This window comes from Salvelinus alpinus, chromosome 15, assembly GCF_045679555.1.
Source record: "Salvelinus alpinus chromosome 15, SLU_Salpinus.1, whole genome shotgun sequence".
NCBI classification, from domain to species: Eukaryota; Metazoa; Chordata; class Actinopteri; order Salmoniformes; family Salmonidae; genus Salvelinus; species Salvelinus alpinus.
In genome coordinates this window covers 53,554,800-53,582,470 of record NC_092100.1, presented here as the reverse complement: position 1 = coordinate 53,582,470, position 27,671 = coordinate 53,554,800, and the positions used below count along the sequence as shown (strand labels likewise).

The window sequence follows — 27,671 nt, the reverse complement described above, 5'->3', positions numbered from 1 at the left end:
AATGCATAAGTATCTTGCTTTGAACTGTTTACTTAGTTGGAAAAATCGTTTAGCTAAATCTAAGCAGATTACTGATTGACTTCTTATTGACATCCTTCTGAATGGTTGCCTCTAATATCTCCCTCCCCAGTGCTTAAAGTGGAATGAAAAAGGTGCCGGAACTAATACAAAATGTACAGTACTGGTGTTCATACTGTATTTTAGAGCCATTATACTATAAGAATGCCCAGTACTCACTGCGAGCAGTAGAAAATGTGTCCCAATTTAAACACTACTTCGCTCTGGGATACAGCATAGAGAGACCAGGATGTTTACCTTTGACCTTGTCATTCTTGTACAGGGGGATCTCTCCTTCGGCCTGTGGTTGGTAGGACTGGGTCACCACATAGTGCTTCCCTGGCACAGCACTGTACAGCTTACGCTTGGGCCCCTGGCTGTCTATGGCATCAGAGAAAGCTTCTCGACCCCTGTGTGGGCTGGAGAGGGAGAGGGAAAAAGATTGAGGTTAGGGGAAGGTTAGTCCGTAGTCACAAAAATAGAAACATAATTTTTTTTGTGGTCACATACAGGGATTTTATTAAATGGAGCACAGTCTTTTGGTGTAAACACACTTTAGCAGTGCCCCCTTTAAACATTATACTGTGTGGGGATATTCGGGGAACAGGATAGGGAAGAGAAAAAAGTGCAAGGTACATATTTTCACATAACAGTGACATTATATGGGTATGTATTTAGTAGGGCTCTATAACCGTGTAATTGCCGATTATGGATGAAGACCGTCATGAGCGTTTGAATAATAATGTTATTTAAAAAAAAAAGTATCATCAACTTAATTTTAATGTCAAAAAACTTTACCCGAAAGCAGCAAAGTAAAAGTAAGCTTGGTTTACATATAACAGCCGGTAGAAGGAGAGACAATAATTTTGTGTGGAAAGAACAGCTGACTGAAGACGGGCATTCAAAAAGATATCATGTGTGGTTGAGTCCAGTCAGGAGGGGAGGAGAGGATAATTATTCTGTATTTATCTATTTTGTATATTTTATAACGGTGACCAATAATTGTCAACAAAATTCCATGATCGTCACATCCCTAGTATTTAGTGAACTCTACTCTACTCAATGAGCAGCACATCATAGTAGCTGAGGAAATTCATTGACAGGAATGAAAGGTTGTACAATGGCCCCCTCTGTTGGACTGCTGTAAAACTGGTGGCATACAATATGAGATCATAGCTGGAACCGGCTCATTATCTACACTAATGAAAGGAATATCATCAAATCTGTGTTGATCATCAATTTGATGTTGATATATTCCATTCCCCACTCAAAAGTCTGACATTCGATAGCATGGAGAAGTGAAATATGTCGCAATTGAGAGACATTACTATTTTTTTTACCAATACTGCCTAAATCTTTTCAAATCTCAGAACACCAGTACAATTTATCAAATGATTGGATAGTGCTTGGACTGTATAATTGCTATGATGGTCCACTCGTATATGTTAACAATCCCTGGGACATAGCTTTATAGTGAAGCCTGAGGCAGGAACGAGGCTCTCCTCTGTTGAATACGAATGCTCCTACTAGCTAATTAAAGCAGCGAACTCTCTCTGTCCATTCGGTTGTTTGGAGTTGCTGTACAGTGTCTGGGTCCCTCCACAGGGGCCCTATTACCACTCCTATCCCAGCCTGTGGTCCAGACCTACTCTCCACACACATCATCTATTCTACAACACAATGAGGAGAACAGGGAAACCAATCAGAACTATTATCCACAAAGCTCTTGGCCTTCGCCTGCTTTGTAGAGAGAAATGACACAGGGGAAGAGGACGTAGATGGAAACATTACAATGTCTTCTGCAATACAGTATGAAGTTAAGGGCCCCAAATTGAGATTCTCTTGTGCATTCGGCACAAGAGCCTTGTACAGCAAAGCTAATTTGCATAGAAAATACTTTGTGGACTTTGTTTCGACTTAAAACGGGTAAAGATTTGTCATCCGTCAATGTCACCGATACGAACACAGTGTAATTCAGCAAGATCTACACCGAAAACGACAACACATTTTGCGGCGCCACAGATGACATGCTGTACTCATGGAGATGATGCGCCATGAACGTCTGACAACCAAGGCAGCAGCAGAGCAGTGATATCCCGGTATGTTCACTTCCTGTGCTCGGCCTGAGGGATGAGAGCCCGCCCGCTTCGCTGCTCCACCTGCTAGCCCAGGTAGCCCAGCATGACTGACACACACACACGCACACGCACGCACGCACGCACACACACACACATACACACACACACACACACACACACGCACACGCACACGCACACGCACACGCACACACACACACATGCACACACGCGCGCGGCGATAGAGGCCAGCAGAGCGGCAGAGAGAGAGAGAAAGTGGGCCAGAGGAGAATTCCAGCTGTACATGCCCTCAGTGGCTGGTGCTTCATTAAGACTCTATAGAGACTCTGTCAAAGTCACAACCAAAGGCATCCCTCATGCTAACTACCTAGTTTAGCATCACTGTAGGTACCTAATATAGCATAGCCTCCTCCGCTTAACTGTAGATCGGGACTATACCTTGTAATATCTAATGTACCCGACTGCGTGAACGTAAATGGTTTAATCAAGCATCCGACCAAATTTCCGCAGACCAAATTAACCGAGATTAGATAGCATACCACGTGAATCACTATTTCTGTCTAAGTCACAGCCAAAGGCATCCCTCGTGCCAACTGGATAGGCTAGCAGAGCATAGCCTCCTATCCTTCACACTCTTAGAAAAAAAGGTTCCAAAAGGGGGTTTCAGCTGTCCCCATAGGAACAGCCTTTTAGGTTCCAGGTAGAACCCTTTTGGGTTCCATGTAGAAACCTCTGCGGAAAGGGTTCTACATGGAACCCAAAAAGGTTTTACCTTGGAGCTAAAAAGAGTCAAAGGCTTTTCCTATGGGGACAGCCGAAGAACCCTTTCAGGTTCTAGATTGTGTAAGGGAAAACTGAAGCAGTGTAAGGAAAAACATGACATATTTACAATGACGGCCTACCGGGGGAACAGTGGGTTAACTGCCTTGCTCGGGGGCAGAAGTACAGATTTTTACCTTGTCCGCTCGGGGATTCGATCCAGCAACCTTCCGGTTACTAGTCCAACGCTCTAACTTCTAGGCTACCTGCCACCCCATAAAGCATGATAGGGTCTCACCAACAATACCGACATTCACGTTACATAACACTTTTTGTGTAACTACAGCAACACAATTTGAGATATTATTTGACTTAGTACAGATGCTACCCACTTTATAGCCTATAAATGCATAGGCCTAATGTCACTGCCATTCATTCACTGGTAGGTCGAAATCATAAAAACGTGATCTTTGTAAGTCGCAATAGTCAAACCAACGTTGACCTTTTAATCATGACTTTACGCTTAGTAGCCATGGTAGTGTGTGTGTGTGTGTGTGTGTGTGTGTGTGTGTGTGTGTGTGTGTGTGTGTGTGTGTGTGTGTGTGTGTGTGTGTGTGTGTGTGTGTGTGTGTGTGTGTGTGTGTGTGTGTGTGTGTGTGTGTGTGTGTGTGTGTGCGCGGAGATGGCAGACCACCGTGACTGACAGCAGCTCACTGCCTGTTAAACAGTCAAGCTGTCACATCAGATCCTCCAGATGCTATCGTGGCTCTACACACACTACTGTGTCGAGCCGAGCCAAGCAGTCTTGAGCTGGCTTGGTTACACATCCACCATAGTTGCTGTAAATGTGCTGGAGCCAGCACAGTTTGGTTGGGGTCGACACAATAGTGTGAAAAATTGCAATAGTGGGAGAAAAAGTGTGTCTGGGGGATCTGCTAGAATACTGGGCATCAAACTTAGCAGTGTGATGCAACCAAAATGGGAAAATGGCACCGGATTGCTGCATGATGGAAAGACTATGGAGATAAGGTTAGGCTAACAAACAGGTCTAGGTACTTTAGTGTCTACATAGCTATAGTGTCGTGTATGGTTGTGGCGGTCATTAAATAGCAACGGGACACTCTTGTGTTGCCATATACCAAATAGGAAGCACACAAGGGTATTGTACTGTGCACGGACGGTATGAGACGTAAGAGGAACTTATGAACGGGATAAATAATAGATCAGAAAAAAACTGCAGACGGTGTAAATAACCCAGTGAGAAGTTTATAGGACACACAGCTACCAACTACCAGCTAGATAACCGCCCGTACAAACTACAAAAAGGCACGTCCTTGTTTACCACCAACCAACCATGGTTGATGACCTGTGTCCCAAATGGCACCATATTCCAATCCCTATATAGTCCACCACTTTTGACCACGGCCCATAGGGCTCTGGTCAAAAGTAGTGCACTATGTAGGGAATAGGGTGCCGTTTGGGGCACAGTCCTGGCTACCAGCTACCCACCTCTACAAACTACAAAGAGCAAGTCCTTGTTAACCAGCAACCAACCCTGGTTGGCGACATGCTCAAACCCACCCGTCTGTGTTCCAAATGGCATCCTTTTCTATATTTATATATATACAGTATATATATAGTGCACTACTTTTGACCAGGGCCCATAGGGAATGGTCAAAAGTAGTGCACTATGTAGGGAATAGGGTGCCATTTGGGATGGAGCCGTGCACAAACCCACCCCTCATACCCTGAACCAAAGGCAGTGATTACATAAGGATGTTAAATTTGGAAGAGGCAGTCGTGGGCTGAGGTATTTATGCAAAACAAGAACAGGAAGAAAATAGGTCCTCCAACAGCAGCGTCAGCCAATGGTTGTGTCTGAATATTGTCACAATGTGTCTATTTCTGATCTACCGCTATGCTGAGGCAAAAACAGACGAGTGTTCATGTAACACTCACTGTCATGGTAAATAATTGCTTCTTTTAAGGTATCATGTCAGGATATATCAGCTTTTCAAGGAAACTATAACAGGCACCGAGTGGCTCAGTTAGTCGAGCATGGCACTTGCAAAGCCAGGGTTGTTGGTCCAATTTCCACGGGGGACCAGTATGAAAAATGTATGCACTCACTACTATAAATTGCTCTGGTTAAGATTGTTGTCGAAAATGACTAAATCAAGAAGGAATGGCCTATACGTGTGAGGTGTTTGTCATTGCTCTTTCTAGGTACAGTATGTAAACCAAGATAGAGCGTCTACTACACTACCAAGTACATCAAAAGCAATAATGTAGGTGAATTACCTAATAGAGTGAAAATAGCAGGCTTTAACCCTGAACAGTTATTTAGCACAAGTACTGTCTACGCCTTGGAACTAAATACAGGAAATAATGTATTTTATATTGGCCTCTGAATCATCTTTGTCCACACGGACAACAGTAACGTAATAGCAAACAGCAATTATCAGATCACATCCGAAATACACTACGGCTGTTAGCGCTTTGCTTTGGTCCGCAGTTGGAGGATATTATCTAGCAAACCGTGGAGTAAGCTAGTTAGCTGCTAAAACACATATGCACCATATGGCAGTAATGGCCATAGCAACCACTCCAGTAACTAGGGAGGAACTAACGGCGTCCCATTTTAACTGCTCTACTCCAGTAACGGTGCCAGTAATAATGTATTCATACACCAGTAAGCCTGCTGACCTGGCTGAGAGGAGGCCGAGTGAAGGCAATCACATTATGCATCCTGAACATGGGCTGAACACGGGTAAGCGGAGGGGAGGGGGAAAAAAACGTACAATTTCCATAGGATCATTTATTATGTGACATCTGTCATTTTTAGATTCAATTTAGATGAATTTCCGTTTTCCTTTTATGTGAGCAGTGAGTAATTGGCATGGCCCACTTACTGAGCCTGCTCTGCTCTCCACAGACCCCCTGCTAGGTGAAGAGATTCACACACTCACACGCAAACACACATCGTCATTAACATGGACCAAAAATGGTCTCAACTCAAATCTGGTGGTACATCACGGTGACAATGACAGATGTGAAGTAGGCGGGTGGGGGGTATATGTGATAAGACCGTGATCCGGGGTATATCTGGGGTAGGGGGGTTGGAGCATAAAATTAAGCAAACCAACAGAAAGCAGTTTGCTGAAGTAGGACTGGGGTATTGTTCGTGAAGAGTAACAGTTCTCACGATTGGCATTTGGGAATCCATACACATAAACCACGTCGCAGTGGGACAGCTGTACTGCCAAGCCACTCCTCTGTTTGCCTGTAATTCCTCTCACCCTGTTCCCTGTAAAGCGTACTACTTTTGACCAGGGCCTCACTCATCCCAACAGAACAAACCCTTCCCTCCCCTGTCTGCAACAGAAACACCCACTCCAACTTTCATAAGAGTGACTGATTGGACCGACGGTGAAGCACATCTAGAATCTCCACTTCCCAAGATGCAGTGAACACCAGGGACTGTTTTTGGGCCAACGTCCACACACATCCATGAGCAAACATCCACACTCTCATGAGAGAGACTGATCAGACCTGCAGTGAGTGTCACACATCTAGAATCTCTATTCCCCATGCTGCCATGTACACCAGGGACTCATTTGGGACAGATTTTCTGGGCCAAAATCCTTATTTGTAACTGCACTCTGTTTGTAGAGGTTCTGTAAACTACCAAGGGCACTAATTGGAAAGTCACACCCTATAGCAGTCGCACGCTAAAGTTGGTGACATGGTTTAACGAAAAGGAGGGCTAGTAAGCCTGGGCAGCCCCATAACAAATCAGGGCCCACCCATAAGAATTGAGAAATCAATATGGGCCGGGCTCCCCCCCCTAAAAAAATCCACGATTTAACTTTGGGCACCTGCAAAATAAGTTTGGGATCCCTCAAGAGTCAATGTATAACTCAAACCCTGGTTGGTGACTGACCTGGGCTGTCGCTGAGGGGTCTGTCTCCGTGCTTCCTCCCCCAGGCGCCCAAGGGAAGGTGAGCGGGGAGGGCGGGGAGCCCCCTTCCCCATGGTCCTGACTGTTCCATTGGGGCTGGGCATCTGCTGCTGCTGGGGCCGACGGGGGGAGAGGCTACGCAGGGGAGAGTGGCTCGGGGACGGCAGGGGTGACCGGTTGTTCACGTTCAGGTTGTTGTCGCTGTTGGAGCGCAAGAGCGTCGGCCGTGGTGCAGCGAGGGTGCTCCGTGGGGCTTGCTTGCGCCGGGAAGGTTGGGCCGGCGCCTCTCGGAAAGGCACTAGAGGGAGGGAGGGAGGGAGGGAGGGAGGGAGGGAGGGAGGGAGGGAGGGAGGGAGGGAGGGAAAAATTAGACCACGTTTCATTATGGTAGAGTATTACGTCAGATTCTTCATTGTTCCTCTGAAACTCAAATAGAAGCAGGTCAGAAAGCAGAATACTCCACACACACACACACACACACACACACACACACACACACACACACACACACACACACACACACACACACACACACACACACAACACACACACACACACACACACACACACACACACACACACACACACACACACACACACTTCAACTTCAATTAACAACCTTGAGGCATTAAACATCTTGAGCCTCAATGAAGATGCAAGGAGAGCTCCAACCGCGCTAGGCTCACAGCCTCAGAACAGGCTGCCTGGCTGGCTGTGGAGAGGCCTCTATTCCACTCCAGCTATAATAGGAGCCTTGGTGGAACTCCCCTGTGTTGGAAGCAGCGCACAGTGCACACAGCTGAAGCATGATTAATGATGATGTTTATTTCTCCGCTGCCTTCTAAACACCAAGGAGGAAGAGGAGGCTTATATGCAGCATCCACATGATTTAACCCTGCAAAGACAGGCCACTTAGTGAGAGAGAAGACACTGCTTTGCAAAACAGCCAAAATCACAGTACACTGTCCAAGGAAAAGGGTCATCTATTTGAAACATTTCCAAAAGACGTCTTGCAAAAACAAGTCTATGCATTCCCCCTGAGGAAGATTCAAATCCTGATTGCACAATGTAAAGCAGTGCCAGTGAACGTCCAAAACTCTGTGACAATATCCACCATAAAGTGTATGCCCTTGAGGCATAAAGAGAGGGGAAGGTAAAATAAGGGAAAGGTAAAATGCCCAACCCACCACGACCTGAACAAGACAGATCCCACATCCTCTTCACAATCTCTCCCAATAATGATGATATCTGAATGACCTATCATCAACGGAAGAGGCAAAGCGAATAAAGTTATGGGGATATGCTTGGATCCGCTTAATAAAGTGACACATCCTAACAAATGCGTTCTCTGTGTGTCTGTGTGACCGTTCAACATAACTCCATCTCTTCTGCAAAAACCGTCAGATTACATTTACAATTCAGCTGTCGCAAAAAGTCAGTTCACTTGGTAGAGTCAGATATTGCGAGCTGTTGACGTTGATCATCATTCGTCAAATCAACCTACAGCACCAACAACCTAGGCTGCGCTCCACAGTATATCCTGTAAACAGACATTACATTCCCAGGCTGTGTTCTTTGAAAAACCCTGTGTGCCAAAATAGTTAACATCCTCTTCAGACTTCTTGAAGCCGTTATGAAAGCAGCCATCAGTATTTATATTAGCAAAACAAGTTACACAACGGTAACTATTAGGGATTCAACAATTGCCTTCGTTAATGAACAGTTGCTATTAAACTACATGCAGATTTTTGTTAAGCTAGAACTACCATATCAATTAAAAGGCATACCACACTGTACAGTATAGAATTCGATCTCTCAGCTTCTGTATGCCACACAAACTTTCAGTCCCCACTCAAAACATTGAAAGCCATCAAAATCCTCCAAATCAGCTACAACAACTTACCTTCTTTCTTCAAGGCATTCAGAAAAGACTTCATTTTCCCTCTTTTCCTTATTGCTTAATTATTAATGGAAATGTGGAGAAAGAGTGAATATGAAATGTATCCGAGTTTTGTATCGTGAAAAAGCAGCAGCGATTAGTTCCAGTGGTATAGCGAGTCACAATGGGAGGGAGAGAGATTGACTGGGCAGGGAGGAAGGCAGAGACGGAGCCAGGCAGGCAGGCACACTGGTGACAGAGAGCCCACCCCACATGATTCCGCTTGTCACTGACTATGAGGATGGGTGCACCATGCACCAGCTCCACACACATCCCTTTCCCCCTCTCTCTCACACATAGACACTCTCTCTTGCTCGCTCTCTCTCACAGACACACTCTCTCTCTCTCTCTCTCTCTCTCACACACAAACAGACACAATCTCGCTCTCTCTCTCTCACACACACAAACACAATCTCACTGTCTCTCACAGACTCTCTCTCTCTCTCTCTCTCTCTCTCTGACACACACTCACTCTCTCTCTCTCTCTCTGACACTCACTCACTCTCTCTCACAGACACACACTCACTCTCTCTCACAGACACACACTCACCCTCTCTCACAGACACACACTCACTCTCTCACAGACACACACTCACTCTCTCTCACAGACACACTCTCGCTCTCTCTCAGACACACACTTCTCTCTCACAGACACACTCTCGCTCTCTCTCACAGACACACACTTCTCTCTCACAGACACACTCTCACAGCTTCACCCAGGTTCACAGCACATAGACAACCAGCACAGGATATCAGGCTTGACTTGAAGCAGCAAGAATTTGTCCATTATGATAATCATCACGGATGGGGAGAATTCAACTAAACCACATCAACTATGATTATTATCATTAGCACTGCCAGCTGTATCAACTAGAGTAAGTTCTGCATTAACTAAAACTACTTCAATAACAAGTTAATGATATTGCCATAGATGACAGGACAGGCACATTTTCAATATGTGACTGTCAAACATGGTGAAGAGATGCGTCGCTCGCAATCCCATAGCACCCAAATGAGACATGCAATGTTCAGTGGGAGATGGGATTTTAACCCTTGCTTTCGCGGGAACAGCTGTATCGGAAACAAACCCTTTGTGTTGCTAGGCAACCTTAGCGAGGAAGTCTAAATTTGTCACTTGCAAGTTGCTTGTTGGTTGTGAAATGATCTGACTCCTTATGTATATTATGGTGTGTTTCACAGCCGTTGCAACCAATCATTGACAGTACAAGACACATTCTAAATCCAATGGGAATGTGATGGAAATTAAGAAATGTTCTGATATTATAAAATTTTATAATGTCAGACTCAGCACCTCTTCAGAATACCTTTGGGACTTTCATTGGGGAAACAACATAATGAATTCAGAGCCTGGCATTTGGAAATACTCCTACCATCAATATTGCTCAAAATGTATCTCAAACCATTGGTGTGGTCATTGGTTGCCTAGCTAAATAAATGTATAGGAATCAGTCCATTTAGTGCACAGGTGTCAAACTCATTCCACGGGGGGCCGAGTGTCTGCGGGTTTTCGCTCCTCCCTTGTACTTGATTGATGAATTAACATCACTAATTAGTTAGGAACTCCCCACACCTGGTTGTCTAGGGCTTTATTGAAAGGAAAAACCAAAAACCTGCAGACACTAGGCCCTCCGTGGAATGAGTTTGACACCCCTGATTTAGTGCAACATTTTCACTTACTCTGATGGTTTAGAAAATGATAATGATGGCTCTATACTAGATCCCGTACCGGAAAATGTGCTGTCTATGACGAATTTCAAAGCATTATGACTTCAAACCAGCTTAAAATCTAACATCTAAACGACTGTAGGCTACAGGGGAACTGTGGATGGGGGAATCCCTATGGATCACCTCTTCGCGTCTCCGGTATACAGATTGATAGATCCAGCGCAGATTGATAGATCCAGCGCCTCGCAAAAGTGTTCTTTGCGTCTTGGCGTTATTCCCATTTTGTTGCATTACAACCTGTAATTTAAATGGATTTTTATTTGGATTTCATGTAATGGAATCACAAAATAGTACAAATTGGTGAAGTGAAATGATTTTTTTTTTTTATAAAAGTGGTGTGTGCATACAGTTGGAGTCAGAAGTTTACATACACTTAGGTTGGAGTGATTAAAACTCGTTTTTCAACCACTCCACAAATTTCTTGTTAAAAACAACCTGAGGATTGATTATAAAAAACATTTGACATGTTTCTACGACCATTACGGATACTGTTTGGAATGTTCGTCGAACGGAACGAGGCTGTAGTTTTCTCAACATAACGCGCAACCCAAATGGCGTTTTTTTGTTATAAAAGTAATATTTATCGAACAAAAAGAACATTTGTTGTGTAACTGGGAGTCTCGTGAGTGCAAACATCCGAAGATTATCAAAGGTAAGCGATTAATTGTATTGCTTTTCTGACTTTCGTGACCAAGCTAACCTAGCTAATATAAGGCTAACTGTTCTAGCATTGATTGATGCACTCACAAAAGCTTAGATTGCTTTCGTTGCAAAGCATATTTTCAAAATCTGACACGATAGGTGGATTAACAACAAGCTAAGCTGTGTTTTGGTATATTTCACTTGTGATTGCATGATTATAAATATTTTTTGTAATATTTTTTGTAACTGATCCGTTTGGGAATTTTTGTCTGCATTTCAGCACCGGAACGAGGCTGTAGTTTTCTCAACATAACGCGCAACCCAAATGCCCAAATAAAAGTAATATTTATCGAACAAAACAAAAAAATTGTTGTGTAAATGGGAGTCTCGTGAGTGCAAACATCCGAAGATTATCAAAGGTAAGCAATTCATTTTATTGCTTTTCTGACTTTCATGACCATGCTAATTTGGGGCTAGCTGTTGTAGCATTGATTGATGCACTCACAAAAGCTTGGATTTCTTTCTCTGTAAAGCATATTTTCAAAATCTGACAACAAGCTAAGCTGTGTTTTGGTAAATTTTACTTGTGATTGCATGATTATAAATATTTTTTGTAATATTTTTGAATTTGGTGCCCTGCAATTCAGCGGTTGTTTAGGAAAATGATCCCGTAATCGGAAGTTAACAGGAAGTTAACAAACTATAGTTTTGGTAAGTCGGTTAGGACATCTACTTTGTGCGTGACACAAGCCATTTTTCCAACAAATGTTTACAGACAGATTATTTCACTGTATCACAATTCCAGTGGGTCAAAAGTTTACATACACTAAGTTGACCGTGCCTTTAAACACTTTGGAAAATTCCAGAAAATTATGTCATGGCTTTAGAAGCTTCTGATAGGCTAATTGACATCAATTATTAATTGACATTATTATTATTAGTGTCAATTGGAGGTATACCTGTGGATCTATTTCAAGGCCTACCTTCAAACTCAGTGCCTCTTTGCTTGACATCATGGGAAAATCGAAAAGAAATCAGCCAAGACCTCAGAAAAAAAATTGTAGACTTCCACAAGTCTTGTTCATCCTTGGGAGCAATTTCCAAACGCCTGAAGGTACCACATTCATCTGTACAAACAATAGTACACAAGTATAAACCCATGCAAGCCAAAGAACACCATCCCAACCATGAAGCACGGGGGTGGCAGCATCATGTTGTGTGGGTGCTTTGCTGCAGGAGGGACTGGTGCACTTCACAAAATAGATGGCATCATGAGAAAGGAACATTATGTGGATATATTGAAGCCACCTCTTAAGACAGTTAAAGCTTGTTCTCAAATGGGTCTGTTCTCAATGACCCCAAGCATACTTCCAAAGTTCTGGCAAAATGGCTTAAGGACAACAAAGTCAAGGTATTGGAGTGGCCATCACAAAGCCCTGACCTCATTCCTATAGAAAATGTGTGGGCAGAACTGAAAAAGCGTGTGCGAGCAAGGAGGCCTACAAACCTGACTCAGTCAAATCAAATCAAATTTTATTCAGGAGGAATGGGCCAAAATCCACCCAACTTATTGTGGGAAGCTTGTGGAAGGCTACTCAAAACGTTTGACCCAAGTAAAACAATTTAAAGGCAATGCTACCAAGTACTAATTGAATTAATGTAAACTTCTGACCCACTGGGAATGTGATGAAAGAAATAAAAGCTGAAATAAATCATTCTCTCTACTAATATTCTGACATTTCACATTCTTAAAATAAAGTGGTGATCCTAGCGGACCAAAGACAGGGAATCTTTTGAGGATTAAATGTCAGGAATTGTGAAAAGCTGAGTTTAAATGTATTTTGCTAAGGTGTATGTAAACTTCCGACTTCAACTGTATGTATTCACCCCCTTTGCTATGAAGCCCCCAAATAAGATCTGGTGCAAGCAATTACCTTCAGAAGTCACATAATTAGTTAAATAAAGTCCACCTGTGTGCAATCTAAGTGTCACATGATCTGTCACATGATCTTAGTATATATACCCCTGTTCTGAAAGGCCCCAGAGTCTGCAACACCACTAATCAAGGGGCACCACCAAGCAAGCGGCACTATGAAGACCAAGGCGCTCTCCAAACAGGTCAGGGACAAAGTTGTGGAGAAGTACAGATCAGGGTTGGGTTCTAAAAAATATCAGAAACTTTGAACATCCCAAAATGGAAAGAATATGGCACCAGAACAAAGCTGCCAAGAGAGGGCCGCCCACCAAAAGTCACGGACCAGGCAAGGAGGGCATTAATCAGAGAGGCAACTAAGAGACTAAAGATAACCCTGAAGGAGCTGCAAAGCTCCACAGCGGAGACTGGAGTATCTGTTCATAGGACCACTTTAAGCCATACACTCCACAGAACTGGTCTTTATGGAAGAGTGGCCAGAAAAAAATAAGCAAACATGTTTGGTGTTCGCCAAAAGGCATGTGAGAGACTCCCCAAACATATGGACAGATGTTCAAAATTGAGCAAAATTTAGCTTTTTGGCCATCAAGGAAAACGCTATGTCTGGCGCAAACCGAACACCTCTCATCACCCCGAGAACATCATCCCCACAGTGAAGCATGGTGGTGGCAGCATCATGCTATGGGGATGTTTTTCATTGGCAGGAACTGGGAAACTGATCAGAATTGAAGGAATGATGGATGGCGCTAAATTCAGGGAAATTCTTGAGGGAAACCTGTTTCAGTCTTCCAGAGATTTTAGACTGGGACGGAGGTTCACCTTCCAGCAGGACAATGACCCTAAGCATACTGTTAATTAAAGGAACACTCGAGTGGTTTAAGGGGAAACATTTAAATGTCTTGGAATGGCCTCGTCAAAGCCCAGACCTCAATCCAATTGAAAATCTGTGGTATGACTTAAAGACTGCTGGAGCAGTTTTGCCTTGAAGAATGGGCAAAAATCCCAGTGGCTAGGTGTGCCAAGCTTATAGAGACATACCCCAAGATACTTGCAGCTGTAATTGCTGCAAAAGGTGGCTCTACAAAGTATTGACTTTGGGGGGGCGTGAATAGTTATGCACACTCAAGTTTTCCGTTTTTTTTGTCTTATTTCTTGTTTGTTTCACAATCAAAAATATTTTGCATCTTCAAAGTAGTAGGCATGTTGTATAAATCAAATGATACAAACACCCCAGGTTCCAGGTTGTAAAGGCAACAAAATAGGAAAAATGCCAAGGGGGGTGAATACTTTCACAAGCCACTGTAGCAACCTGACAAGCACCAACCACCGCTCTCCTCTCCAAGGAATAACATTAACTCTCCAAAACCTGAACATTTGCATTAAAACATCAACCACTCAATCAATCAAACACAACACAAATGAATGAGCAACTTGTGCTGGAATAGATCAATCGCAAAGAGTGTAAAATACTGAGGAACCATCTTGTTTAAGCATCACAAACCCTGAGTGATGGATCCATAGAGATAGGAAATGAGATAGAACACTTCTGGCATTGCATTAATCACCACATAGATCAGTGATACAGTAGATCATACAATGACGCAAGGCGGATAATTGTTCGCAGGATATTGATGTAAACAGCACTAATGAGTTAAAAATGTTTTAGGAAAACTAACCATCAATGCATAGATGTATACTATATAAAGAGGCTACCTCCCTACCCATGAGTCTCCCATCATCATCATCGAGGAACCGAAGATTCAGATCCCCTAAGCCTATTATCACATGGATCTGGGAACCATGGCAACCACTGGGTAGCTATATGTGACAATGATTTACATAGTTGACTGTTGAACAAGGCAGATACTATAGGTTTTCATGGGCACATGCCCCCTCAGGTGTCAGTTTTTTAAATAAATTAAATGAATTACAAAAATTCATTTTTAAGCTGACGTTTTATCATTATTATATATATTTTTAAATGTGTCAGCTGTATTTTGCGGAGCGGGCACACTGACTGGAGCAAGCAAAGAGTACCCCGCCTATTCGCCCTTGTAAATACTTACTTCCAAGGTGCACCACGGAGCAAAGATATGTTAGTCAGGACGCTAGATACTACCCACACACACACACACACACACACACACACACACACACACACACACACACACACACACACACACACACACACACACACACACACACACACACACACACACACACACACACACACACACACACACACACACACACACACACACACACACACTCTTCATATACGCTCCTGCTACTCTGTTTATTATATATCCTGATTACCTAGTCACCTTTACCCCTACGTACATGTACATATTACCTCAATTACCTCAACTACCTCATACCCCTGCACATTCACTCGGTACCGGTACTCCTTGTATATAGCCTCTTTAATGTTATTGTATTGTGTTACTATTGTTTTTGTATTTTTTTGCTATTTTTTTTACTTTTAATTTGATCAAGCTATGTAGCATATTGATTCCTTCTTGATGAATACATCAAATGCAAATGTTGTTTCTCTGTAATACTAGCCACCTAGCAATTTTATGAAGTTGGCTTTAGCTAGCCAGCTAGATAGGTTCCATATCCCCCGACCTCATAGCTAGCTACCAAGCCATTTCAAGCTATCAAGAGTAAGAGAGTAAGTTAGAGTAAGTTGTCAAACTATTTTAGCTGGCATGCCAACTGGCAAGGTTGCTAGACTAGAAAATACTAAAAATGCTTTAATTATTGTGTTACGATACTATATACTGGTTTGACAGTTGTACTAAAATCCTAAAAGGCATACAAGTTCTTACCCTTTCCTGCAGTCAAATGACCAAATCGCCCTCTATTGGCCTCTTGGGTGGAATGTTATTCATATTTTTCATTAGTTTATAATTAATAAACTTTTTATTTTATTCCAAAAATCCATTTTTTTCTATGCCAACTGATTTTGTTATATTTCAGTCTTCTGTGTTGTATATAAAGTGTACTATTGGGATGCAAACCTTTTATACATTTCAACTCTATATCTGACATGGTACAGGTGTCTTCTTTTTTTAAAGCTCATAACCATGTGTGTGAGGTGTATACTTTTGTTTAAGACTACAAAGAAACACTCTGTGTGACCCTGGTGTAGCCCACTGCAGTACTAGGTTAATAGAATTAATGTGCACTCCCCCCCCCCCCCCCCCCCCCCCATCGCCACACACCCCTGTCTGTAGGTATGCTGTTGTACTATATCGTACACAGTAGTTATAAATGAACATGTACTGAGGTCCACTGTTACGAAGACTTTTCAGTGTTTGACTGTCAGATCAGATAGGAGATGTTCAGCAATTTACAAAAGGAGGTTACAAAACATTAAGAAGCGATGACGGAATGGAAGACAGAGAGAGAAAAAAAAATACTCTTGGGAGGTTGAAAATGCATGACAAAATGAGTTACTGGATGTGTCAGTGCCTATTTGGAGAGGAAAAGACAGAAATGCTCCGGCAATTGCACAGTAAGATTGCTGGCAGTAGCATTATGTTGACAGCATGCCAGAAGGCCGAGGCGAGTTCATAATGTCAAAAGCCTGGCCTTAGGACACAGGAAAGACCTGACTCCAGCAGTTACAAAGTGACAAGCAAAGAAAGATTAGAGAGAATCCCCATCACCAGCACCTTAGGGCACCTGGCAGCTTCATTAAATAGTACCCGCCAAACACCAGTCTCAACGTCAACAGTGAAGAGGCGACTCCGGGATGCTGGCCTTCTAGGCAGAGTTGCAAAGAAAAAGCCATATCTCAGACTGGCTAATAAAAAAGAAAAGATTAAGATGGGCAAAAGAACACAGACACTGGACAGAGGAACTCTGCCTAGAAGGCCAGCATCCAGGAGTTGCCTCTTCACTGTTGACATTGAGACTGGTGTTTTGCGGGCACTATTTAATGAAGCTGCCAGTTGAGGACTTGTGAGGCATCTGTTTCTCAAACTAAACACTCTACTGTACTTGTCCTCTTGCTCAGTTGTGCATCGGGGCCTCCCACTCCTCTTTCTCTTCTGGTTAGAGACAGTTTGCGCTGTTCTGTGAAGGGAGTAGTACACAGCGTTGTACGGGATCTTCAGTTTCTTGGCAAATTCTCGCATGGAATAGACTTAATTTCTCAGAACAAGAATAGACTTACGAGTTCCAGAAGAAAGGTCTTTGTTTCTGGCCATTTTGAGCCTGTAATCGAACCCACAAATGCTGATGCTCCAGATACTCAACTAGTCTAAAGAAGGCCCCTTTTTATTGCTTCTTTAATCAGAACAACAGTTTTCCGCTGTGCTAACATAATTGCAAAAGGGTTTTCTAATGATCAATTAGCCTTTTAAAATGATGAACTTGGATTAGCTAACACAACGTGCCATTGTAACACAGGAGTGACGGTTGCTGATAATGGGCCTCTGTACGCCTATGGAGATATTCCATAAAAAATCTGCCGTTTCTAGCTACAATAGTCATTTACGACATTAACAATGTCTACACTGTATTTCTGATCTATTTTATTTTATTTTAAAGGAAGTAAAATGAGCTTTTCTTTCAAAAACACAGACATTTCTAAGTGACCCCAAACTTTTGAACAGTAGTGTACACTTAGAAAAAAGGGTTCAAAAAGGGTTCTTTAGCTGTCCCCGTAGGAGAACCCTTTTTGGTTCCAGGTAGAACCCTTTTTGTTCCAGGTAGAACACTTTTTGGTTCCATGTAAAACCCTTTCCACCTCGAGTTCTACCTGGAACCAAATTGGGTTCTTCAAAGGGTTCTCCTATGAGGACAGATGAAGAACCCTTTTAGACATACCTTTTTTCTAAGAGTGTAGTGTGAGGATAAGAAAGGATGGATGTGCCCTTTGTGAACAATAGAGGGAGATTGTCCCATTCATATCACAGACAACCACTGGAACACTGTTCTTAGTTCTCAAAGGCATACTGTCTTTTTAGAGGTATTCTATAGTGTACTACATACAGTACACATTATACAGTAAAGTAACCTATTAGAAAGAGTACACTTTATAAATGTGTGTGTGTGTGTGTTTGTGTGTGTGTGTGTGTGTGTTCATACATGTGTTCATGCGCACATGCGTGTGTGTATGTGTGCATGCAGGATGTGTGTGTGTGTGTGTGTGTTCTCATCCCAGTCTCTCTACTCTATGTAGGTCAGCTCCACTGTGTACTGTGGCTATGTGTGGAAGTAGATGTGGGATTGGAGCAGAAAACTGACTGTCTATAGGTGAGAGAGGAACCACAGTGCAGGTCCATCAAACAGGTAACAGCAGGGCCCATTCAGAGAGGAAGATCTTTGGTCAACAACATACAGCATTTATAAAGAAGCACATGAAGTGGACATGACTTGAATCCCATTCAATACAACAAATTTGCTTGCAACCATTTCCTAGCCTGGTCAACCATACTGACCGCTGCGCTCAATGGTTTACCAGTCTCACCATTTCCTATATTAAAACAAGAACGTGTTTTCTTCTTCTCTTAAATAAACCCAGTTTAGACACACATATAAGTGTTTGGTTCAGTAACTTACCAATATCGGTCTCTTTGTGATTCTTGATTAATTCTGCCAATTCAAAGTTCCCCGCGATGATGGCCACCTGGAACAGAATGATAGATTTGTCTTTTGGCATTTATCATAGTGACATTTTTAAAGCAAGCAAAATGGCTGACCTATGGGATTCATAGTAGAGAATTCCTGACTACCTGCTCTGATGGCCTCCCACATGCGGCGCCTAAGTTATTTGCCAGAAAACAACTTAATACCCATTGTCGAAGGACTCGCTTTTATGAAATGCAACCTGAAATTATTATAGCTACTAATAATAACACAATAAACAGCAGCCTGGTAAGAGTTGTACTGTAGTGGGTGGAGGACAGCCGAGCTACAGCCACAGTGGGTGAGTCAACACATATCCAGCCAGTAGACCCTGCCGGCTAAGGCCACCTTTCGCTAGTCTTACATAAGTCAGGTCAGTGGAGTAGGAGAAACGACTTGAGGCTCTGGCTGCAACAAAGCAGGTCGACCATAGATTAGTCACTGAAGACAAAGTCCATACAAAGTCTCCACCCGAATCACACAGTACCTCCCATGAATATCCAGCTAGTTGAACGACTGAAACCACCACTTGAATCACGACTTATCATGGAAATAAACTGAATAAACTCATCCCTCCTTTACAAATATGAAATTGTCTCCGTATTGAAAAACGAATAACACTTTCCCTAATGATGCATGAGTGAAAATTAGCCCAAAATATACTTCCATTGTCAATACCACAACTGAAATGAGTGCAATGAACCGATCAATGTAATACAGCAAGAACCTTAGAGTAGCTACCGTACATTGGATTGGAGTAGCGGTGCTGTAATGTAATGCCAGCTAGAGTGTAGACCGAGGCTGTATCATCTCCAGCTGATGGTTTGATGATGAGAGCCAGGAGGACCTCTCTGGGGGTGACAACACATGTCATGACTCCTGCTTCCCAGCTCATCTCCCAGAAACAACCTTCTGTTACAGTATAACCACAATGATAGCCTGCTGGAACCCTTCTGCTACAGTATAACCACAATGATAGCCTGCTGGAACCCTTCTGCTACAGTACTAACCACAATGATAGCCTGCTGGAACCCTTCTGCTACAGTACTAACCACAATGATAGCCTGCTGGAACCCTTCTGCTACAGTACTAACCACAATGATAGCCTGCTGGAACCCTTCTGCTACAGTACTAACCACAATGATAGCCTGCTGGAACCCTTCTGCTACAGTACTAACCACAATGATAGCCTGCTGGAACCCTTCTGCTACAGTACTAACCACAATGATAGCCTGCTGGAACCCTTCTGCTACAGTATAACCACAATGATAGCCTGCTGGAACCCTTCTGCTACAGTACTAACCACAATGATAGCCTGCTGGAACCCTTCTGCTATAGTACTAACCACAATGATAGCCTGCTGGAACCCTTCTGCTACAGTACTAACCACAATGATAGCCTGCTGGAACCCTTCTGCTACAGTACTAACCACAATGATAGCCTGCTGGAACCCTTCTGCTACAGTACTAACCACAATGATAGCCTGCTGGAACCCTTCTGCTACAGTATAACCACAATGATAGCCTGCTGGAACCCTTCTGCTACAGTACTAACCACAATGATAGCCTGCTGGAACCCTTCTGCTACAGTACTAACCACAATGATAGCCTGCTGGAACCCTTCTGCTACAGTACTAACCACAATGATAGCCTGCTGGAACCCTTCTGCTACAGTACTAACCACAATGATAGCCTGCTGGAACCCTTCTGCTACAGTATAACCACAATGATAGCCTGCTGGAACCCTTCTTCTACAGTATAACCACAATGATAGCCTGCTGGAACCCTTCTGCTACAGTACTAACCACAATGATAGCCTGCTGGAACCCTTCTGCTACAGTACTAAACACAATGATAGCCTGCTGGAACCCTTCTGCTACAGTACTAACCACAATGATAGCCTGCTGGAACCCTTCTGCTACAGTATAACCACAATGATAGCCTGCTGGAACCCTTCTGCTACAGTATAACCACAATGATAGCCTGCTGGAACCCTTCTGCTACAGTACTAACCACAATGATAGCCTGCTGGAACCCTTCTGCTACAGTACTAACCACAATGATAGCCTGCTGGAACCCTTCTGCTACAGTACTAACCACAATGATAGCCTGCTGGAACCCTTCTGCTACAGTACTAACCACAATGATAGCCTGCTGGAACCCTTCTGCTACAGTACTAACCACAATGATAGCCTGCTGGAACCCTTCTGCTACAGTAATAACCACAATGATAGCCTGCTGGAACCCTTCTGCTACAGTACTAACCACAATGATAGCCTGCTGGAACCCTTCTGCTAAAAACGATTACATCCCCCCCTCTTAACTCTGCACAGCAGAGTACACCACGCGCGCTCCGCTCTCTGCTCTGCTGTCTGTATACCTGGTCCCAAACCATACCGTAAGTTATGATGGCTGGGCAGAGAGGGACAGAGAGAAACAGACAGACAGGAAAACAAGGGGACCACAGAAACAGAGAGCAGAAGGAGGGTGAGATAGAGAGTGGGAGAGAGAGATAAGATGGAGAGGGGAGGATTACCTTGTCCCAAACCATATGGAGATAAGGTGAGGTATGACGGCAGGGTGTGCTAGGAAGTGGAGCGGGATGTGATTTTAGGATGAAAGTGGGTCAGAAAAGAGGAGCAAGAAGTGAAGTGGTCCAATTTGCTCTGAATCAGTCCCAAATGGCACCCTGTTCCCTCTATAGTGCACTACTTTTGATCAGGGCCCATAGTGCACTATATAGGAAATAGGGTGCCATTTGGGATGCAGGCTTAATCTCAGCTCTTAAATTGTCACCATCAGTCAGCAGATGCCTGTTTAAACTGGGAAGACTTAATCAGAATTTGATTGGCTGTGGTGAATGCGGTTTATGGACCCCTTCAAATTAGCTGTAATTAAGGAGTCATTGAGGCAAGAAACAATTTCAGAAGTATGAAGGGGGATGAATGAATAATAGAGAGAATTTGAGGACGCATCAGCGCTCAGCGGAAATGTACATTACATAAACAGCAACACTCCACTGACTCCAACATGATGCAAGAGAAGACAGTTGGCTCAGCTGGGGATAAGACCAAGTAATAGGAGTTCAGAGTAACTGAGGATGAGTTCAGACTGCTAAGAAAGCATGAGGAGGTAAAGAGGGGAGTTGGTGAAAAAAAAAGGGAGATTCTTTCCCAGAAGAAACATTATTTGTATTTGCGTGCTTGGTACTAATGTACCTCACGCAGTAGTTCTTATTTTGCCATGCTATTTAAATAGCAATATGTCTTAGCAGCTACATAGGCCTGCTGCCAGTGAAAATAAAATAGGTCAAAACAATGTCTGTGTGAATTCACGGCTCAAATATTTGTGGGATACGGAATTACTGTATCTGCATGAAAAGTAGTACACAGTTGGTGAACAGAATAGGAATGATACATGGGAAAAAAATAAAACATACAGTCAACTATAGCTAGAAAGCTATTTCGATATGCATTCGATATGTTCTACTTCAACCCCCAAGATGCATCACACCTACAGTATGACTAATTGGTTGTTTGAGATGTACAACACCGTGGAATGCTGACACATGCATGTAAACAACAATTAAAACACGAATAATTATCCCAGGACCACTGACGGCTTGTTCACAGCTACATAAAAGACTACCGTATAAGGAACCACTGACTCATATATAGTGCTTTGCTTAAATCAGTAGCAAACCTCTTGCACTCCCCTTCTGAAACGGCAAGTGAACCAAATGAGACCGAGAAAACACAGACTTAGACTTACCACCTGCCTGCAAAAATAGTATCACATACTACACTACTGTAACAAGCTCTCTACTGCTGTAATTCATCTGAGAAAAGAAGAGCAATGGAAACAATGGATGACCATTATACAGCATACCATATAGAAGAATGAAGCAATGTACTGGCCGTGTGGCTTGCTAGACTGGAGATTGGAATGTAGCCATCTATACTCCACAGCAAGCCTTTACTGTGAGCAGTACTGGTTAGAGGTGTGAGTCAGTCCATACCTGGAATGATGTCTGGCTTCTGTAGTTCTTCACTTCCTTGTTGGCACCACGAACAAGCAGTACTCTGGCACAGTGTTCCTTAGGGAGGAATAAATACAATTTTTAAAAAAGAGCGAGAGAGAGAGCGAGTAAGACACTGTAAGGGTTGTGACCAGGACCTCATTAATTTAAACTCCACCTCTCTCTCTCTCTCTCTCTCTCTTTCTGCAGCCAGCTACTGTACAGTATTACCCTCTTCTGTACTGAACCCATTTAACGAGAGAACCAGAAACCATCTTGCTCAAACGTTCCATTCGATCAACTGATCCAGACTGATTCCAGAACATTCCAGGACTGATCATTGTCCTGGAGATGCAGCTCACCCTGTTCTGGCTGATGATGCCTTGTGTCTGTTACCAGGTAACACCTCAGTTCTCCAGTAAGGATCTCAGTGCAGTAGATCTCAGTACACGTAGTGTAAAGATGGGTGAATAAAGAGATGGAGCTGTGGTAACTGTATGTGGCACTATAGCCTGCTGCTAGCTGGATTCAGCAGCCCACCCACGGAATGCTCCACTACAAACACACGCACGCACGCGAACATACACATACACGTGCCCGCACACACACACACACACACACACATACACACACACACGCGAGCATACACACACCCGTACAATCAGGCACACAAACACGCAGGCGCCCACGCACGAACAGTGCCTGCACATACATACACATACATACACATACACACACACACACACACACACACACACACACACACACACACACACACACACACACACACACACACACACACACACACACACACACACACACACACACACACACACACACACACACACACACACACACACACACACACAAACAAACAAACAAACAAACACACACACACATCCCAGTTCAAGCTAATACTCCGCCTACTGGGCGATTCCACGCCAGCATGGCCCGAAAATATTTTTAGTAACTCACATTTCAGTTGAATGCGTTCAGTTGTGCAACTCACTAGGTATCCCCTCTTTCCCTTTCCATGCAAATGTTATTGGGAGGAAGTATGTTTAACATGCTTTGTACATAGAAAATCATGATGAAAGTGGCCATTTTAGGCCCTTTTTAGACCTATGCATGCCTCCTGTAAGATCTTATGGACCATGAACCACACGTATACAGACAACATCTTGGTGTCATTATACTCCTTATAGTGTGCTCAAAAATATGGAGTATGGCTATATTCTGACATAGAATTTTCACATGAACTGATTCAACATGAACAATATCATTAACCAATGACATCCCTCCTGTAGGATTGCTTGTTCAGCAAATGGGTAGTGCTATCCGGGGTCCTTGGGACGTCCCTGCCCGAAACCTTAACCCCTGCTCTTACCCTAACCCTAACCTTAACCATAACCCTTACCTAACCCTTCAAATCAAATCAAATTTTATTTGTCACATACACATGGTTAGCAGATGTTAATGCGAGTGTAGGGAAATGCTTGTGCTTCTAGTTCCGACAATGCAGTAATAACCAACGAGTAATCTAACCTAACAATTCCACAACTACTACCTTATACACACAAGTGTAAAGGGATAAAGAATATGTACATAAAGATATATGAATGAGTGATGGTACAGAACGGCATAGGCAAGATGCAGTAGATGGTATAGAGTACAGTATATACATATGAGATGAGTAATGTAGGGTATGTAAACATAAAGTGGCATAGTTTAAAGTGGCTAGTGATACATGTATTACATAAAGATGGCAAGATGCAGTAGATGATATAGAGTACAGTATATACATATGATATGAGTAATGTAGGGTATGTAAACATTATATTAAGTGGCATTGTTTAAAGTGGCTAGTGATACATTTTTACATCCATAACCCTTACCTAACCCTAACCGTAACCCTTACCTTAACCGTTATAACTTTCGACTTAATTGTGTGACGGTGGAGTTGGACGTCCAAAGGATCCCTGCTAGCACTACCCTTCAGCAAATCACCAGCAGAATCCATTTTCCTAATCACTGTGTTGGTGGTGCTCATAAAATGTATCAACACTTTAAAAGTAGCAGAGAGCCCACTCTGGAAAGTTGAAAACAATCTGTCAAAAAATTATCAAAATCAAAAGGGTACTTTCGAGATATGAATATTCATAGTTTTAATGTTCAATAAATTCAGAGGCATCGTGTCCATAGCGGGAACAGGTTTAGATTTATCTGGTTAAATGTTTTGTTGTTGGAATAATACTAGCTACCTAGAAATTGTATGAAGTTGGCTTTAGCTAGCCCAGATAAATTCCCAATCTCCCAACCTCATAACTAGCTACCGAGAAGCCATTTCAGGCTATCAATAAATTAAGAGTAGCTAGCTTGTCTAACTATCTTCGCTGGCATGTCTGCTGGCAATGTTGGTCGACTTTAGAAAAGCAAGCGATTACTAAATGTACAGAAGAAGACTCATTCCTTTCAATCTGTTACCCAGATTTTAGCAGAGATGCAGAGAAGCATACTTAGTGTCTTAAAAAAACCACACCAGTCAAGAGGATACAGACAGATCAAGGCAAGGGCGAAATTGTGGTGTAGATATTGAGGTGGATGAACAGTAGATAGGGGTTCCGGGGGGTCCTCCCCCCTAAATTTGTTTGACATTTTAAAACACATTTCCTGCAATTCTACACAGTTTGACAAAATGGCCACTTTCATCTTGATTGTAAAAAGCATATTAAACATCCTCCCTCCCAATTAAGTTTCTATGTGAGAATTTCCAGAACAATCTCAGAAAACCTAAATATGTTCAGCCTATGTGTAACGGATTTCCTCTTCGTCTGAGGAGGAGTAGCAAGGATCGGACCAATGTGCAGCGTGGTAAGTGTCCATAATGAGATATTTAATAAATCAACAGAACACTTAACAAAAGTACAAACAAACAACCGAAACAGTCCCGTATGGTACAGACACAGGAAACAATCACCCACAACACACAATGAAAAACAGGCTACCTAAATATGGCTCCCAAATCAGAGACAATGACTGACACTTGCCTCTGATTGAGAACCATACTAGGCCCAACACATAGAAATCTAACAACAGACCAAAACATAGAAAAACAACATAGAATGCCCACCCCAACTCACGCCCTGACCAAACTAAAATAAAGACATAACAAAGGAACTAAGGTCAGAACGTGACACTATGCTGGCATGCAATCCCCCTACTTGCTCTTATTATATTCTACTGCCACTAGTCCTCAAATGAACAACAGATTATGCATAAAATATGGGGCAGATATCTATAATAATAATAATAACATTATGTGAAGGCTAAATCAGGCAGAAGTTGATCCCTCCTAGTTATCCCTCCTAGTGACTGTCATTACAATCAGAAAGCCATGGAGATAAACCTTGCCCGTGTAGGAGCTGAGCAGAGCACTTGAGGAAAGAGATTGCACAACACCAAACAATGGAGAGGGAATCATCTCTCTTTCGCTCTCTTTCTCTCTCTCTTACTCTTTCTCCCTGTCTCTCTCATCATTCCTCACTCTCTCTCTCTCTCTAATGGCAGGAGAGAGAGTTTAAAAAAAATCTGTGCCATATCTCATGGGAGCAGTGAACCCTACAGAGAACAGGAGAGATATTTCACACACACATCCCATGCTAAAACCACCATCTGGAAAATGTGTGTGTGTTTGTGTGTGTGCGTGTGTGTGTGAGTGTGTGTGTGTGTGTGTGTGTGTAATGCTCATATGACAGAGTGGAGGGATTAACATTTAAACTATAATTCATAGCCATTGACACAAGGATCACGCGCGCGCACAGTAATGAATGACATTACTAATTGTCATCATTCGTTTCCATCTATCTCTAAGCACCATATAGAACATGATAGATGGATAAATTTTAAAATGTTAAGGCAATATTGACTAGTGTTCACCCAGGATTCATCCATCGCAGTGAAGCATATCATCAGCAGCGTATCATCAGCAGCACATCCAGTCAATCTTTATCCATGTGACGAATCAACCGGATATTTATTCATCATCATTTCCCCCTTCGCTAACAATAGCATAATTTTCAGGATTGGAGTGAATTCCATTTCAATTCAGTCCAATCAGTTGACTTCTTGAACTGACTGAATTCAAATGGAATTGACCCTAATCCTGATTACTATGGGCCTGTACCAAAACAATACACTAATGGTATAATTAAAACATTGTAGATGGTATAATATAAACCCCTCTGTACAGTTGATTGACAGCTGATTGGTGGTTTGTGTTTTCTCACCTGCTTGTATAGAGCACAGATGTGTAGAGCCGTGTTTCCTGAGGCGTTCTGGACACCTATATCTGCTCTGTAGAACAACAGGTGCTCCAGGTGCTGGACATGTCCATATCTACATGCCTGCCATACAAACACAGAGACCAGGTCAAATAATGTCCATACCTACAGGTCTGTCACACAAACACAGAGACCAGGTCAAATAATGTCCATACCTACAGGTCTGCCACGCAAACACAGAGACCAGGTCAACTAATGTCCATACCTACAGGTCTGCCACACAAACACAGAGACCAGGTCAAATAATGTCCATACCTACAGGTCTGCCACGCAAACACAGAGACCAGGTCAACTAATGTCCATACCTACAGGTCTGCCACGCAAACACAGAGACCAGGTCAAATAATGTCCATACCTACAGGTCTGCCACACAAACACAGAGACCAGGTCAAATAATGTCCACACAAACACAGAGACCAGGTCAAATAATGTCCATACCTACAGGTCTGTCACACAAACAAACGAACAGAGAGGAGGTCCAAAAAAAAAGGCATGTCCATATCTACCGGGACTATCATAGAAAATGAGGAGCCTGTAGACT

General features: G+C 42.9%; 1 protein-coding gene across 1 annotated transcript in view; it reads right to left on the bottom strand.

Moving 5' to 3' along the window:
- Positions 1-27,671, bottom strand: part of shank2b (SH3 and multiple ankyrin repeat domains 2b) — a 167,922-nt gene that overhangs the window by 85,501 nt on the left and 54,750 nt on the right. The window contains exons 9-13 of the mRNA XM_071344081.1: positions 27,077-27,193; positions 22,791-22,868; positions 18,708-18,774; positions 6,856-7,171; positions 316-476 (exon numbers count right to left, since the gene is read on the bottom strand). Coding sequence (XP_071200182.1) covers positions 316-476; positions 6,856-7,171; positions 18,708-18,774; positions 22,791-22,868; positions 27,077-27,193 — 739 coding nt within the window. The remainder of the gene's footprint in view (positions 1-315; positions 477-6,855; positions 7,172-18,707; positions 18,775-22,790; positions 22,869-27,076; positions 27,194-27,671) is intronic.